We start from the raw sequence: 17,708 nt of genomic DNA, 5'->3' as shown, positions 1-17,708 counted from the left end.
CCATTCCTGGTGTTGCTGAGGTGGTAGTGGAGGGAATGTTGTGAATGACTGAAGCAGTGACACTAACAAGTGGTTTCCATGCAGCAGGAGTGAGCGAGCGAGAGAGAGAGAGAGAGAGAGAGAGAGAGAGAGAGAGAGAGAGAGAGAGAGAGAGAGAAACAGAATGATAATGAGTAGGAGGCAGCTGGTAAAGGAGCATGAGGAGAGGAGCTGGATGATCTGTGAGCACAAACACATCTGGACTCAGCCTCTCCCTGTCTGCCTTTTCTCTTCCTCTTTTTACATCTGGATCATTTCTTTTTTTGTTGTAATGGGAGGTTTTTTTTAGCCCTGGTGCATCCGGTATGGCAGCAGTGGATGGATCAGTGGATGTACGGCATGTCTGAGGGATCCGACGAACAGGAGTTGTGTGCAGGAAAACAGCAGCAACAGGTCTGTAAGCATGACGACGGGGAGACGACGGACGGCGCATTTTTGTCCTTTAGACGCTGGAGAATGTGTCAATGCAGCCTCTGTCTTCCACCCCCCCCCCCATCCACCATCCTCCTCCTCTCAGTTATACCTCCTCATCGTTTCACCTCCTGCTTCTCCACATCTGTCTTTCCCAATTCTCTCCATTCATTCCAATCTCCCTGTCTCTATGACCCCCCCCCCCCCCTTCCCTTCATTCCCTTCCTATGACTGGAGCCACCTGCTGCTTGTATTCATGAGGAGATTTTTTTTTTTTTAAACAATGATACCAGCAGACTTCCACTTCTTCTACGAGTGCTGCACCAGTTTTTGTGGTTTGTGTGTTGTCAATTTGCTGTTACTCTTTTTTTTTTCCTCTTTTTTTTTTTCCAGATGGAATTGTTACACCGTCTAGCAAGTGTCTGCTCGCATGCAACAGGTAAAGTGCATTCTTCCGCAGAAGCAAACATGCATACGGTCACGTCATGTTTTTTTTTTTTACCAAGACCTCCCAAAGCTGACTATGTGCTGTTGTGGCGTACTGCGATTACAGCCTGAGTTAAGAGCAAGTAGGAACAGTATTGGATTGTGTTTGTGTTTGTGCTCTGATGTTCTTTGGTTATTTGGACTCAATATGTTTGAGTCTCTGTCTGTTGATGATGCTTCAGCTAATGTCCTGCAAAAATTCCTATAGGCCACAGGTGTCAAACATGCGGCCCGGGGGCCAAATCCGGCCCGCCAAAGGATCCAATCTGGCCCATAGGATGAATTTGTGAAATACAAAAATTACGCTGAAGATATTAACGATCAAGGATGTCAAAATCATTTTAATTCAGATTCCACATACAGACCAATTAGATATCAAGTGGGTCAGAACCAGTAAAATACTATCATATTAAACCTAGAAATAATGAAAACAGCAAATTTTATCTTTGTTTTAGTGTAAAAAAGTAAAATTATATGAAAATGTATTTAAAAAATGTTATTTTACAAAAATGTGAAAAACCTGAAATGTCTTAAGATAAGTAAATGCAAATTTACCAATATTCTGCCTGTTATTAAATGTTTTGTGCATTTGTAATTGTAATGTAAGTTGTAATGCACGTGTAAATGAAAAACTGATAATCCGAGGCATAATATTGGTAAAACTGCAGCTGTTTTTCTTAAGACGTTTCCAGTTGTTCATGTCATTCAGATTTTTGTAGATGTTAACATTAACATAATTTAATTTTACTTTTTTCACTGTTATTATTTTACTGGTTCAGCCCACTGGAGATCAGATTGGACTGAATGTGGAACTGAACTAACATGAGTTTGAGAGCCCTGCTATAGGCAAAGAGAGACAGAGAAATGGAAGATTCCAGGAATGAATGAATGAAATCTTTATTTCGAGCATGTAGACCACAGGTATCAAACATGCGTCCCGGGGGCCAAAACTGGCCTGCCGAAGGTTCCAATCCAGCCTGTGGGATGAATTTGTAAAGTGCAGAAGATATTAACAGTCAAGGGCGTCAAACTCAAAAATAACAGCATAAGAACCTAAAAATAATGACTCCAAATTTTCTTCTTGGTTTAATGTGAAAAAAAAAAAAAATGCCATCGTGCCTCTAAATCACGGGTCTCAAACATGCGTCCCGGGGGCCAAATGCAGCCCACCAAAGGTTCCAATCTGGCCCGTAGGATGTGCAAAAATTCCAGTCTTGAAATGAATTAAGCTAAAAAAAAATGTAGCTTGAATTAAGGAAAAAATCTTGAATTAAATAAAAAAAAAATCTTCAATTAAGTGAAAAAAAAAAAAATCTTGAATTAAGCAAAAAAAAAAAAAAATCTTCAATTAAGTAAAAAAAAGTCTTGAATTAAGCCAAAAAAAAATCTTCAATTAAGTAAAAAATCTTGAATTAAGCCCCCCAAAAAATCTTTAAGTGAAAAAAATATTGAATTAAGGCAAAAAAAAAAAACAAACAAACTTCAATTAAGTAAAAAAAAAAAATCTTGACTTAAGACAAAAAAAAAATCCTCAATTAAGTAAAAAAAAAAAAACAACTCTTGAATTAAGACAAAAAATATCTTCAAATAAGTAAAAAAAATCTTCAGTTAAGACAAAAAAATCTTCAATTAAGAAAAAAAAATAATCTTGAATTAAGCCAAAAAAAAAATCTCAAATTTAGCAAAAAATGTTGAATTAAGCAAAAAATCTAGAACAACTTCAAATTTCTGTCTTTGTTCTAGTGCAAAAAATAACATTAAATTATGAAAATATTTACATTTACAAACTATGCTGTGACAATAAAATGTGACTAAACTGAACAAATATGAACAACCTGAAATGTCTAAAGAAAATTCAGCACAATTTGAACTCTTTTCTGCCTGTTCCTCAGTGTTTAGTGTCTTTGCAGATCTGATCCATAATGCACATGGAGAAATGATAAGTTGAGGCAGAATATCGATCAGATTTTTCTTCTTATTTGTTCTTCTTTTTCTTCAGAAATTTCATTTTTTTCAGGTTATTCACATCTTTTTTGTTTGGATAGTTTGTAAAATGTAAATGATTTCATAATTACATTTTTTTTTTTTTTGCTTATAAAAAATTTGGAGTTGTCATTATTTATAGGTTATTTTGTTATTATTTTACTGGTTCGGCCGACTGGAGATCAAACTGGGCTGAATGTGGAACCTGAAAGAAGATGAATTTGAGAGCCCCGATGTAGACAGTGAAATCAAAACCAAAATCAATTAACAAAATATAAGTGCTGGTACATCAATGATTGATAAGCAAACAAACAACAATAAAAAAAATTAAAAAAAACAGTAATAGGAAATAAATTAATAACAATAATAATAATAATAATAATAATAATAATAATAATAATAATAACAAGAAGAAGAAGAAAAATTAAATGTGTTTGACATACTCAAAAGAGAATATTTATCTAAATCTGTCCCCATTCATGCTACCTGTATATAGGGCTGTGTATCAGCAAGAATCTGGTGTCACGATACAAATCACAATACAAGGATCACGATATGATATATCACAATATATCATGATACTGTGAAAAAGGCAATTTTTTTTTATTGGTTTTGGGTTTTTTTAAAAGATTTTTTCCTGGAAGAATTGCATTACACCAGAAATATGCACAAACATTAAACATTTTTATTTGATCAGAACAGAATCTAATGTTATATCAGAAAATGTTCCTGTGTTCAAACTGAAATTCTGTTTTACAGACATTACAGTTTCAGATCCTGTTCAAATGTTCATATTCTATTAGTTCAGAACTAACATCAGAACAGCATTTTAGTTCAATCCCAACAAAGGAACTAACATTATTGAATAAAAGAACGTTAAATAATAATGAAGAAAAAGAAAGAAAAAAGAAAACAAAAATGAACCTCCACAATATCTGCATTTGAATAAATACCTAAAAATATCAATACAGTACTTTTTTAATATCGATACAGTATTGTGAAATGAAATATCGCGATATATTGCAGAACCGATATTTTCTAACTATATCTAGTTTTTTTTTTTTAAATTCCATCTCACATCTGCACTCTCAGAAGCCGTTCAGTAAATGTATTCAGTGTGATGTGAATGAAATGGCAGAGATAAGACCGCACTAATCTAAATCGGTCTCTGTCCAGGTACCATGCAGGCTTATAGGCGCCTGACCCTGTCACAGCAGAGATGAGGAACCCACACACCGCTGCTTTACCATGTTCAGCGTCCACTACAACCACTCCCTGGCTGCCATGAGCGGAAACGACATGATGGCCCACTCTCTGACCCTGGAGCAGAAAACTGCCTTCGCCTTCGTGGGGATGCTGCTGGTTTTCCTGGGGCTGCTGATCGTCAGGTGTTTCCGGATCCTGCTGGACCCCTACAGCAGCATGCCTTCGTCCAACTGGGCCGACGGCATCGAGGGGCTGGAGAAGGGGACGTTTGAGTACGCCCTGACCTAACACAGGGCCTGGGCGCATCCGTGCTGTAGACGCCCCCCGCCCCCCTGTCCGACGGCCTGTAGACATATATACGCACACACACACACACACCGTGGACTCCACCGCACTCCAACACTATTACCCACAATGCCCTGCCCAACCGTCGCACCTGACGCGCCATTACAACACTGCTCCGACCAGACTATGAGACTGCTGCTGTGTGTTAGAGCTGTGTATCGGCAAGAATGTGGTGATACGATACAAATCACAATACTAGGATCACAATACGATATATCACGATATATCATGATACTGTTAAAGAAGCGATTTTTTGTTTGTTTCTTTTTTTTTTTTTAAGATTATTTCCTGGAAGAATTGAATTACACCAGAAATATGTACAAATACTAAACGCATTTTTATTTGATCACAACAGGATCTAATTCTAAAATCACAAAATTTTTCTAAGACTCAAAACTCACCTTTTCAGAGTAGCCTTATTATTATGATTATTATGATGATGATGATGATGATGATTATTATTGTTATTATTAAGTCTCCTAGTTTCCAAAGGAACTAAAATCAGCCTCTCAGACAGTAAACAGTGCTTTTAGGATGTTTCAAATAAGCATTATTTAATAAAACATTGTTAAATAATAATACATAAAATATAAACAAAAAGAAAAACAAAAAACAAAAATGAACATCCGCTATATCTGCATTTGCGTAAATACCTAAAAATATCGACACAGTATCATAAAATGAAATATTGCGATATATCGCAGAACCAATATTTTCTTACACCCCTAGCTGTGTGTGTTGTTCCATGTGTGTGCACCGTTAGTAGAATGTGTATTGTGTTTTTCATAAATGGCGGAAGCTCCCTTTAAACCGAACCTACAGTTGAATTTTAGTAAGAGGTGGGACAGGGTGGGACATCCAGGTGAAGTGGGATGGCTGAGATGTTGTTTGAAGACTCAGGGACATATGTGTCAATGGGTAAAGGACTGGCTGTGTATCTGCACAAGAATGTATGTGATTGGATACAGGGTACAATATTATACTATGTTCTGAGGACCAATCAAAGCCAAGCTGTTGGTGATCCAAATGGACGCTGCTAAAACCAAGGTTCGAATAGTTTTGGATTTTTCATTATAGTTTAGTTTTATTTAGTTTTGACTTTTTTTTTCTCTAATTCAGTTCGTTTTAATTTGTTTTTAGAGCAGGTTTGCTAGTTTTTATTAGTTTTCGTTATCTTCTAAATGCTTAGTTTTAGTTTAGTTTTAGTATTAATTTTAGTTTTGTCGTAACTTTTCTCTTCTTCTCCGTCGTATTCAAATAAATCCCAGACAGGACTCTGCTGCTTTCTCCCAACTTTAGTCTGCATGTTTCCAGGTAGAGTGGGGACCAGAAGACGACTGGAAACCACAAGTGACGGACCGTCAAGTGTCGTATGGTGACAGCAGATAAAATTACTAGAATGAAATAAATCGATTTCGCACCAATGCGACATTTGACAAAGACGGAAACAAAGGGAATTTTATCCAGACTTTTTATCCGTTTTAGTTAGTTTTGCAAACACACAATACAGTTTCAGTTAGTTATGTTTTTTTCTTTTAATTATAGAGTTATTTATTTCAGTTAACGAAAATGTTTTTACAATTCTAGTTTTTGTCATTTCGTTCGTTTTTGTTAATAACCTTGGCTAATACTGCTGCTGCTGCTGCTGCTGCTGGTCCTTTTTTTTTGCGCGGTGTCTTGTTTTTTTGGAAATGCGACAAAATGCATTAAAAGAAACTGTGATGCATATTAGGGTGTTTCTAAGCGATGCAAAAACTCAGAGGTCGTACCGCTGCTGACTTTGAGCGATGGCATAGCCACCGTATATTGCAACAATTTCACATCTGAAAGAAAGAAAATGCAACTGTTTACATTTGGTAGAATCTGTTAGAAAGAGATGCGATCATTAGGGCTGTGTATCGGCAAGAATGTGGCGATACGATACAAATCACAATACTAGGATCACAATACGATATATCATGATACTGTTAAAAAGGCAATTTTTTTGTTTGTTTCTTTTTGAAAAATGATTATTTCCTGGAAGAACTGAATTACACCAGAAATCTGCACAAATACTAAACACATTTTTTTTTTTTTTTTTATCCCAACAGAATCTAATGCTATATCACAAAATTGTGCTGTGTTAAAACTGAAATTCTGTTTTACACACATTACAGTTTAAGATCCTGCTCAAATGTTCATATTCTATTAGTTCAGAACTAACATCAGAACATTATTTTAGTTCAATCCCAGCAAAGGAACTACCATCTTCCTCTCTCAGACAGTAAAAAGTGCTTTTAGGATGTTTCAAATAACCTTTATTTAATAAAACAGTGTTAAGTAATAAGAAATAAAATGTAAACAATAAAGAAAACCAAAAAACATAAATGAACCTCCACAATATCTGCATTTGAATAAATACCTGAAAATATCAATACAGTATTTTTTAATATCGATACAGTATTGTGAAATGAAATATCGCAATATACTGCAGAACCAATATTTTCTAACACCCCTAATGATCGTGTTAATTAATCTGTGGACCGGTTATCGTTCTGTCTGTCGAATGTTTTGCCTCCATTGGCTGATGTTCAAGCCAAAGAACTCTGGTGAGAAACAGGGACCGGACCCAAAGGAAGGACTCTTTTCTCAGATGTGCTCGTTTTTTTTAATGACAAGAAGAAGAAACTCACACTACCTGTCTGCGGTGGAAAAGGTGGTCTAAAACGTGGGGGTGGGATGTCAGTCGGTATTGCTCGGAATCTGTCTCTCTCTCTCGTCCCGTTCACAGTCATCCTCCCTCGCTGACCTCGTCCTCTTCGACCTCTTCGACAGGATGCTCCAAACTGAGACGCTCTGTGACGGCAGACTGGTCTTTTGTCTTAATTGTTCCTTCACTGAATTTCGACGGTTTCTCCTCCTTTAGTGCTGTGAATCTGCCTTACTGTGACCTTCAATGGGTTTATGTGCCTTCATCTGGAAACATTAGAGCACCTGTTTGTGTGTGTGTGGCATATCATGATGACAGATAGTGTGACTCCTGACATGATGCTTGCTCAGCTGGTAATAGACTTTTCTCAATGATGTGAAATAAATAGAATTTCTTCACTTAAACAACTGTTCCTCTCATCTGTGCTATTTGGAAGGCTCTAACTGTTTTCTGTGGAGTGTGCATTCATCGTTACATTCTGCTGCTTCTTCATGAGCCCTTGGTTTGTGTTTTCGATGGGTATCGTATCTCTATAGCTTTACTTTTCCATGTGTAATGAGGCAGATTAAAGTAAAAACAATCCTCAGATGTTGGAAATGGATGAGGCAATGTCTTCAAGTATTCAGAACCTATGGAAGTAAATCTGTCTCATCAGATTTTGAATTCTAAAACCCATTGAATATCTAGCACTGAATTTTTTTTTGCACTGAAAGTAAGTATCTGAATTTTTTGTCTCTCAATTTAACTATGTTCATAAATTTAGAATAAAAAAAATTCAGATGCAAAAAATTCAGAAGCAAAAAATTCAGTCGCAAAAAAAAAAAATCAGATTGCACATCCAGGACACCAAGGATAAACAATCGCTTCTATCTCAAGTCAAACCGACAGCCAGCCAATCAAGTTACATTAGGTGGGTCATGTGATGCCAATGCAGGAAGATGGTCAGCGCAGATGTGTGATCTGAATTTTTTGCATCTGAATTATTTTGCTTCTGAATTTTTTTTTATTCTAAATTTATGAACATAGTTGAATTCAGAGACAAAAAATTCGGATATGTAATTTCAGTCCAAAAAAAAAAAAAAATCAGTTCTAGAAATTCAATTGCTTTTATAATTCAAAATCTGATGAGACAGATTTACTTCTGTAAGAACCTTATTAGGGGAAGGATGAGAGAGATTTTGGCTAAACACAAGTTGTGGACTTAAGCTTATTTTTGCAATTAATCTCATTATCTTTCATATTTTAGCCATTTTCTGTGACTTGAAGCAAGTGATTTTTTTTTTTTTTGTACTTGTATTTTATTAGTTTTAAAAGAACAACAACAAAAAGAAAACAACAACATGAATAAGTCTGGGTAGCACAGTCTTATCAATTATTTTGCTTATATAATGTCCATTTTTTCCACTTTTTGTTCATTTGTGGTTCTTGTAGTCTCAATCTGTGTGTTAGTTTTTCCATTAGAAATATGTCTTCGATCGTATTTATCCATTGATCCCTTTGATGACACGTTCGTCTTCCCCCAATTCCTTGTTATACATTTTTTTGCAGCTATCAACATCACCTTTACCAAATATTTATCGTATTCTCATATAGTGCCATCACCAAAGTTGCATAAATAAAGAATTTCAGGTTTCTTTGGAATTGTGTATCCTAATACTTGACATAGGACATTGTAGATCATTTCCCAATATTCCGAAAGTTTTAAACATCTCCAAAAAACATGAGACTGGTCAACATCCATCTCCCCGCGTTCTCTCCAACATTCCTGATGCCTCTGTAACTGTTTACTTTTAAACTTGGGTGTAATAAAAATCTTATAAGGTTTTTCCAGGCAAATTCCCTCCATGTCCGAGAGCTAGTAGTTGTATGATGTAATTTCCACATGTTTAGCCAATCTATATCATCGATTTCTATGTCAAATTCTCTTTCCCATTTTACTTTTACATAGTAAGTTGTTTGGAAGCAAGTGATTTTTATGTCTAACCCTAACCAAACCATTACAATAGTGTTACCCAGAGTCTTTCAGACTATAACATACATTGAAAAATAGGACCAAAGCTCCTGCAGTCCAATGGCATATTTAAAGATGTTAATTTACATTCATTTGACCTTTTAAGGTCACTCAAGGTCAAAGGTCATGGCACCAAATGAAAGCCCATATGTGACTTCCTATCTATTGCCAATAGTAATTATATCAGTATTTTCAACTGTTCTCAAGTTTGAAATGTGTCCCATTATAAACCAATGGGGATTTTGAACATTTAAAAAATTTGTACATTTTTTTTTTTTAAAATCTATATTGTCCAATTCTTTGAACAAACTTGGTAGACCTTAGACCTGGGGAACCTCTACTATGAATTTCAGTTGATTCTGGCTGACAGTTTTGGAGAAGTTGTTTCTTGAAATCTGGACATTACCTTGGCTTTGACATTCCAAGGTCAGTCAAGGTCAAAGGTCATGACACCAAATGAAAGCCCATATGTGACTTCCTGTCTATTGCCAATAGTAAGTATATCAATATCTTCAACTGTTTTTAAATTATTTCACTTTGTGTCCCATAATAAACCAATGGGGACTTAGAAAATTTCAAGAATTCATAAAAAATTCAAAAATCAATATTTTCCCAATTCTCTGAACAAACTTGGTAGAACTTACCCCAAAGATGTTCCACAACAAATAACAAGTCATTCTGATGGTTTCATTCTGTGTGATTAAATGACGGAAACAGAATAGAATAGAACAGAACAGAACAGAACAGAATAGAATAGAATAGAACTGTAGGATAGAATACAACAGAATAGAATAGAATAGAATAGAATAGAATAGAATAGAATAGGTGGATGCGACAAGGACGCGCACATTTTTCGGGGGGGGGGGGGGTACATGATGACATAAAGGGGCGTTTGTTCAAAAAAGGGTTGAGAACCACTGATATAGACAAATGAAATGTTCAGCTGTTTAGTTATGTCCTTAAAGCCTGAATCCTTTTTATTCAACATTTATTTTTATTTTATTTATTTATTCCAACCTAAATGATTGCAAAGGAGCAGGCTGAAGAAAACTTCTAATACCATCCCCTTTCTTCAAACGTCTGCTTCCATCAGATATGTTGCCATTACAGCCATTACAATAAACAGTTTACATGATAGTCACTGAAAAGAAAACAAATCCAAAATCCATAAGTTCAATTATTTCATTTCATACTTTTATAAATCTTCTCTTTCCTTATACAACCTCTCAAACTGAAAATATTTGTGCAGCTCTTCTCTTCCACTGCCAAAGCATTCCACATCCTGACACCCACAAGACTAATACACATTTACAGTGGTGGGCCGTCAGGGCCTGCAAGGCCTTCTCTGCTGGCCTAAAAAAAATATCTGAGTCACAGACTGATGTTAATTATATTTTGTCCATGAATACTTCTTCAATAATTCCAAATGGTCTGTCTGCTTCCTTTCATTGCTTTTCCCCTGGTTGTGCTGCTTCCACACATGTATTTTCATATTAAAGCATTTAACCAATCACATTTCAGCCATCATTTGTTGCCAGGTAGGGTCAAAGTCACAGAAATCGGCCTGGAGGCCTTCGCAATCAGTTCTGCAGGCCCTCGAGCAAAATGTAAGTGTCAATGAAACTGTTGCTTCAACCAATCAGATTTTGAGTTGGCCACACCAAGGCCCTCTAGCAGGCCTACGGCAACGTCAGACGTCACACCCTGTGATTGGATAGTCAGAGAGCGTACTAGCCAAAGCTAGCAAACTGCATCTGTAGCGAGCTGCATGAACAGAAATATAGTTGTGTTGGTTTAACAGCTGTTTAGTCAAAACACAACAGCTGAAGGAGAAGAAGAAATGGATTTGGTTACAGATTTTTTGTCAAAGCTATTTTCAAGACGGACTTTTCCAGAAAAGCTGGACATCAGTTAAGAGAGGTCGGACGATTCCAAAGCTAGCAAGCCGGTCACAACCAGGAAAAGGATTTGTCTGTCACTTTCACTGCACTAACTACGCCCAGACCTGCACGGATAATCTGTACAACAGAGTAGTTCAACTCTTTTTGAGAAAAGAAAGGAGGGTAGATTTTGTGCACAAACAATTAGAATTTTGGTGAGTAAAATGTTACTATTTTTTTTTTTTTTTATAATATTGCAAGTTAATGAGGTTATTATCGATGCTTTTTTCTGTGTGTCAGCTGTAGCTGCAGTAGGAGACTTGTGCTCGCTGGGTTTGTTTATTCAGTAAAGACATTTATTGTGACTACACCAGTTATCTATCTGTGATGCAGCGGCTCTTTCTACTGCATTTACTGCAGAATGCGATGGTTTTTGTAACCATAAAATAGTTATTGAGGGGTGGATTGACTCAGACGGAGAACTACTGCAGGCCTAGGTGTGAAATGCTCAGTCTGCCGCTGACCTTGATTAAACCTCCTTCTATGTTTTTCATCCTGTGATACTAAAACAAATAATCTCTGCAGATTTGCAAAAGTCTGTTTCATTGCAGTGACAGTTGGACAGCGGTTTAACTTTAGCTTTTAACATCCTAAAGGAAGAATGCATAAAACCAGACAAACATATAAATTGTTGGTATATATAAATTGTTAGTATTAGTCGTGGTCTTTGTCAGGACGATCATATCCTTTTCATTTGTCAGCTGGTCTGACAGAACAGACTGCCTCTCTTCTTCTTCTCACTGCCTCATTCCAGCGTCGGTCCAGTGACTCAGCTAAATGTTGAACCTTACCTTTAGCTAATTATCGATCATCAGCTTTACTACTCGTGGTCTTCGGACTTCACTGTCTTTGTACTTGATTATTTGTGATAAGGCCTGTAGATACAATAGCCTATCTGTAAATGAAGCCATCCAACAGTAACAGTGCAGCACATTTCTAAAAATAGTTTCAAACAATCCAAATAAGACCTGCCCTAGCTTTAGCCCTGGTGTCTGGAGGCCTTTTAATCACAGATCGTGTTTGTTCCACAAAATAGTGAAGTGACAGGACAGCTGTGTTTATAGTCTATAGTTCTATGTATAGTCGAACTGTGGTTCCAAATGAAAGGAATGACAAGAAAACAATCTGAAGTTAGCACTCACGTGTCAAATATAAAGTAGCAATCAATATGTCAATGATTAGCTATTATGATATGAATTAATGTTTCCTGACGGTTATTAATGATTATAGAGTGATTATGTTTAATAATTGACTGAACAAATCCTACTTTGCCTGCTGCCTGTAGGTGAAAATATGGAAATAAATAAGAACTGGAGCCGTTCCAGTCAGGACTCTGCTGTTGGATATTTAAAATAAAGTGGGTGATTTTACTGACAGTCAGACCACATGACAGGAAGTACAGCTGGATCATGAAAGAAGTTTTAAAGGTCCTGTACAGGACTGTAAAAAGCGTCATTTTTATATATATATTTATGCCCAATTGTACTCCGTAATTTTAAATGAGATTATCAGCACCAAAATACGTTATTTCCAAATGCTGTTTCCATCTTACCCTGGTCGGGTTGGACAAGACTGGACTGATTTACAGCAGACATACGTCACGATGACAACTTAAACACTTTAAACAAATAATCTGTACAGGACCTTTAATTAATGTTTTTTTAGGGTGCCTATTGTCATCAGAGCAGGGACTACAGCAGGATAGTAGCCATGTTGGCTAAAACTGCCCTTTTACTGTTATTGATGCAATTAATCAACTGGAATTGTCCACGACATAATAAACTAAAAAACTAAACCAAACTCAAGTTAACAATTGGCTTTTGTTTTTAAAAATAAATCCTGTTTCACATTCTGTACAAAGAAAACCCTTGTGGAAGCCACCTTTGTGTCTGCGACTGACTCTGGAGCTCTACTGTCCAGACCAAGGTTATTATCGTTAACGAAAACTAACGAAATGATGAAAACTAGAATTGAAAAAAACATTTTTGTTAACTGAAATAAATAAAAACTACAATTAAAGAAAAAAACGATTACTAACTGAAACTGTATTGTGTGTTTTCAAAACTAACTAAAACAAATAAAATTATGGATAAAATTCCCTTCGTTTTCGTCTTTGTCAATGTCGGATTGATATGAAATTGATTTATTTTGCTCCGTCTGTCCGCTCGGTCCGTCACTTGTGGTCACTTCTGGTTTCCAGTCGTCTTCTGGTCCCCACTCTACCTGGAAACATGGAGACTAAAGTTGGGAGAAAGCAGCAGGGTCCTGTCTGGGATTTATTTGAATATGACGGAGAAGAAGAGAAAAGATACGACAAAACTAAAATTAATACTAAAACTAAAACTAAGCATTTAGAAAAAAATTAAAACTAATAAAAACTAGCAAACCTGCTCTAAAAACGAACTAAAACTAACTGAATTAGAGAAAAAAAAGTCAAAACTAAATAAAACTAAACTATAATGAAAAATCCAAAACTATTAGAACCTTGGTTTGAAATAAAGTTCATCAGTATGATTATGTCTTGGTCTTTATAGTTTTATCCTACATTGTACTTTGTGACTTTATATGTCAGATTCTTTGGCGAGTTTATCACTTTTTGGAGAAAGGCTGCAAATCTTTATGCGATAAAGTCATTGCTTTGACAGTAAACGCATCTTATTTGCAGCCGTTTTTATGCTACACGTCAACTATGATACGAACATCTTTTATTTAGATGTGGCGCTTTTTAAGGTATTTGACTTGACAGTTGAAATTCATTGTTGTGTTTCCCCTTTTCACTTTTAGTTTATTAGACCTCAACCATTTATTTGGTCCTTCTCCATTAGCCTGACTGTTGCAGAGTTCACAACTTAATTAAGCTACGTTTAAGTCCGTAAGTGTAATTTAAAAAGGAGTGTCTGAGTATTAAACGGTACATCCCAAGAATAGATCTATATTTCTAATAAAACTGAATGTGATGGTAATAACTCCATCTTCTAATACACTCTGAGGTCGTTAGACATACTGTGTAGAATATTATGGGTAGGTTTATGTTGAAGCACTTGGGGATTTTCATTGCAAGCAAGCAATGAAGTAAAACTGATGGGTCTTCAGTCAAATTATATTATTAAAAGGATGAAGGTGCATTTGTTTGTTTTGATGTGAATTAGACACTTCACAGATAGAATAATATATTTTTCAGTGAAGCCATAACAGTACTTAGATGAGTTCAAGCCGAATATATTTGTTTATTTATTTTATTGATTTATTTCGAATATGGAAGTGATACGCTAAATAAATATCAGCTAAATGTTTATCAGAGGTAAAGTTTGATATCTGACTTCTGAGTTCTTTAGCATGTTTTTTACAGTAAATATGCTAACCTTAATGTCAGCCTGGTTACTAACCCACCGGTTTTGGTCTGTCTGTTTTTTTGTCTTCATGTGCTGTACATAAAGCAGCTGAATACTTGAATTTCCCTCAGGATTAATAAAGTATCTATCTATCTATCTATCTATCTATCTATCTATCTATCTATCTACTCTCGTTATACCGCCAACTTCCGTTCACGGCCAAATTGGCGGTATAGCGAAAATGGCGTTACAACGGGTTGCGTCCATAATGTGCATGTCTTTACTATATGATGTCTATGCTGCCTCCGTTAACCCGTTCTAATTGCGTTTCTAAATAAATCCTTGATTCTGTTATGTTGTAAGGGATCATTTAAAGTGGGGAAACATTTTAAGCATTATTATACCGTGTCGGGAAATGACACCCCATCATCTTGAGGCTTTGGCTTAATCCCACGTCCTCTTCCGACATCCTGACCTACTGAGTGTTCTGCGATAAATGAACGGTGGCCGTTCCGTAGACCTACTCGTAGCTTGTCGCGATCAGCGTCTGGCGCGTTTGTTTCAGTGCATTGTTAAAATTTATGTGTACTCGATGGCAATCACGCTGGTGGTATAATGGTCGGGAAATCAATGGTATAAGTGTTGTTTGTGCATGGAACTGGCGGATGGCGATAGGCGGAAATGGCGGTAGCTAATGGAATAATGCATTGGGGATTTTTGTGCAATGGTTTTGGTCGGCGGTGAGCGAAAATGGCGGTATAATGGCGGGCGGTTTAACGAGAGTAGACTCTATCTATCTATCTATCTATCTATCTATCTATCTATCTATCTATCTATCTATCTATCTATCTATCTACGAGGCGTTCAATAAGTAATGCCCCTGACCCACTTCCAGTTGTCTGATCTAGCTGAAATTTTGCATGTGCAGTGATTTATATCTCTATGGGTTATGTGGCAAATTACAGCTCTGAACTAATTGTGGTTTCTGATTTACAAGTGTTTGAACTGAGTCAGGTGTGAAATGGAGCCTGTTGAGTGTCGCGCAGTGATCCGGTTTTTTGTATTTGAAAAGGACGCACACCACAGGAGACTTTTAATGAAATGAAAGAACTTATGGTGATAATGCCCCATCATATGACCTTGTAAAACGCTGGCATCGTGAATTCAAACATGGCCGGAAGTCTGTGGAAACAGCTCCCAGACCTGGTCGCCCCCCTTCTGCCATGATGAGGCATCTGTCCGTCAGTTGAGGCTGCCATTTTGGAAGATCAGCACATTACTATTCGCCAAATAGCCCAAGAGGTCCAAGATTAGTACAGGGTCTGTGGAAACTGTCATTCATGACATTTGCATATGCATAAGGTGTCTGCCAGATGGATTCCCAGGTTGCTCACACCTTTCCAGAAGCGAGAACGCGTCGAGTGCTCGAGGATGAATTTGGAGATATGCCAAGAAGATGAGTCAAAGTTTTTTCAAAAGACTGATTACACAGATGAAACCTGGGTCTATCACTATGATCCAGAGAACAAGCCCAGTCAATGCAGTGGAAGCACTTGGACTCACCACCTCCAAAGAAGGCAAGGGTGCAGCCCTCCGCTGGCAAGGTCATGCTCACAGTCCTTCTGGGACCAGGACGGAGTAGTGATGACAGATTTCCTGGTAAAGGGTACCACAGTTACAGGAGTCTATTATGCTTCATTTTTGAGGAAATAAGAGAGCTATCAAAATCAAGAGGCGGGGGAAGATCAGCAAAGGTATCCTCCTCCTGCAGGACAACGCTCCGGTCCACAACTCGCATGTCGCCAGATCAGAAGCACGGGTGTGTGGCTATGAAATTCCTCCCCCATCCTCCCTACTCTCCTGACCTTGCACCATCTGACTTTCACCTCTTCCCAGCCATGAAGTGTTTTTGAAAGGAAAGCGTTTCCCAGATGATGCAGCCTTGATTTCTGAAGTCACATCGTGGTTGGTGGACCAACCTGGGGTGTTCTACAAAACGGTCTCCAGAGCTGCATCAAACGATGGGAGAAATGCATAACTCTGGGTGGTTCCTATGTAGAGAAAGACTAATAACTGTGCCAAGGTTTCTTTGCTCTACTGCTATGGGAAGTGGGTCAGGGCATTACTTATTGAACGCCCTCGTATCTATCTATCTATCTATCTATCTATCTATCTATCTATCTATCTATCTATCTATCTATCTATCTATCTATCTATCTATCTATCTATCTATCTATCTATCTATCTATCTATCTATCTACTACTTTATTGTCATCTTTTTTATAACAGGCAATTAACATCATTAATGAAATGAGAGAGAGAGAGACGTGTCCAGAAACGTCTGCCAGAGAGTAAAAGTTCACTCTCTGGCAGACGTTTCTGACACTAAAGTCCAGCACAAACCATCTAAAAAACAGTTTTCATCCCAGGGCCATAATTGCACTGAATACTGCTGGACATTAATTAATTGTGTGGAATGCTGAAAGTTGTCCAGAGTATATGATGATATTTTATGTGTCTTTTATACTTCTAGTAACACTCTTTATTATGCTGCTTTTTTTTTTTTTTTTTTTTTTTAGATATTTATGCCGTCATGGTTTTTCTTTTATATTTTAATTTTATACTCTTTTATATACATTATTTATACTTTTTTTTAGCACCTAAGACAATTGCACAATTTTGTTGTACTTGTACAATGACAATAACAACATTCTATTCTATTCTATTCTATTCTATTCTATTCTATTCTATTCTATTCTATTCTATTCTCCTCCATCTATCTATCTATCTATCTATCTATCTATCTATCTATCTATCTATCTATCTATCTATCTATCTATCTATCTGTCTGTCTGTCTGTCTGTCTGTCTGTCTGTCTGTGTCTGTCTGTCTACTTACTTTATTGCCATCTTTTTTTTCTGTAACAGGCAATTAACATCATTAATGAAAAGAGAGAAAAAAATGTGTAAATAAAATAAAACAGAGCTAACAAAGAATTTTCTATTGTATTGTATTGTATTCTGTTCTATTCTTTTTTTTTTTTTAACTTTATTGCCATCTTTTTTTCTATAACAGGCAATTAACATCATTAATGAAAAGAGAAAAAAATATGTAAATAAAAATAAAACACAACAAAGACTATTCTATTCTATTCTATTCTATTCTATTCTATTCTATTCTATTCTATTCTATTCTATTCTATTCTATTCTCGCAGGCTGCCTAGCAACAGCTCCCAAATCTCGCGTGAATTCTCAAATCACCACTC

At 36.5% G+C, this 17,708-nt stretch overlaps 1 protein-coding gene across 1 annotated transcript; it reads left to right on the top strand.

Moving 5' to 3' along the window:
* Positions 1–269: 269 nt before the first annotated feature.
* ctxn2 (cortexin 2) lies at positions 270–4,419 on the top strand. The gene is made up of 3 exons (XM_030130853.1): positions 270–432; positions 844–889; positions 4,096–4,419. The coding sequence occupies exon 3, from the start codon at positions 4,168–4,170 to the stop codon at positions 4,411–4,413; it is 246 nt and encodes an 81-aa protein (XP_029986713.1). The 5' UTR covers positions 270–432; positions 844–889; positions 4,096–4,167; the 3' UTR covers positions 4,414–4,419.
* Positions 4,420–17,708: the final 13,289 nt, after the last annotated feature.

This window comes from Sphaeramia orbicularis, chromosome 3 (assembly GCF_902148855.1).
Source record: "Sphaeramia orbicularis chromosome 3, fSphaOr1.1, whole genome shotgun sequence".
Lineage (NCBI taxonomy): Eukaryota > Metazoa > Chordata > Actinopteri > Kurtiformes > Apogonidae > Sphaeramia > Sphaeramia orbicularis.
This window is presented reverse-complemented; position numbering and strand designations above follow the sequence as displayed.

Excerpts from the sequence above, each read along its gene's own strand:
- ctxn2 (XM_030130853.1), top strand. The coding sequence starts at position 4,168 with ATGTTCAGCGTCCACTACAACCACTCCCTGGCTGCCATGAGCGGAAAC.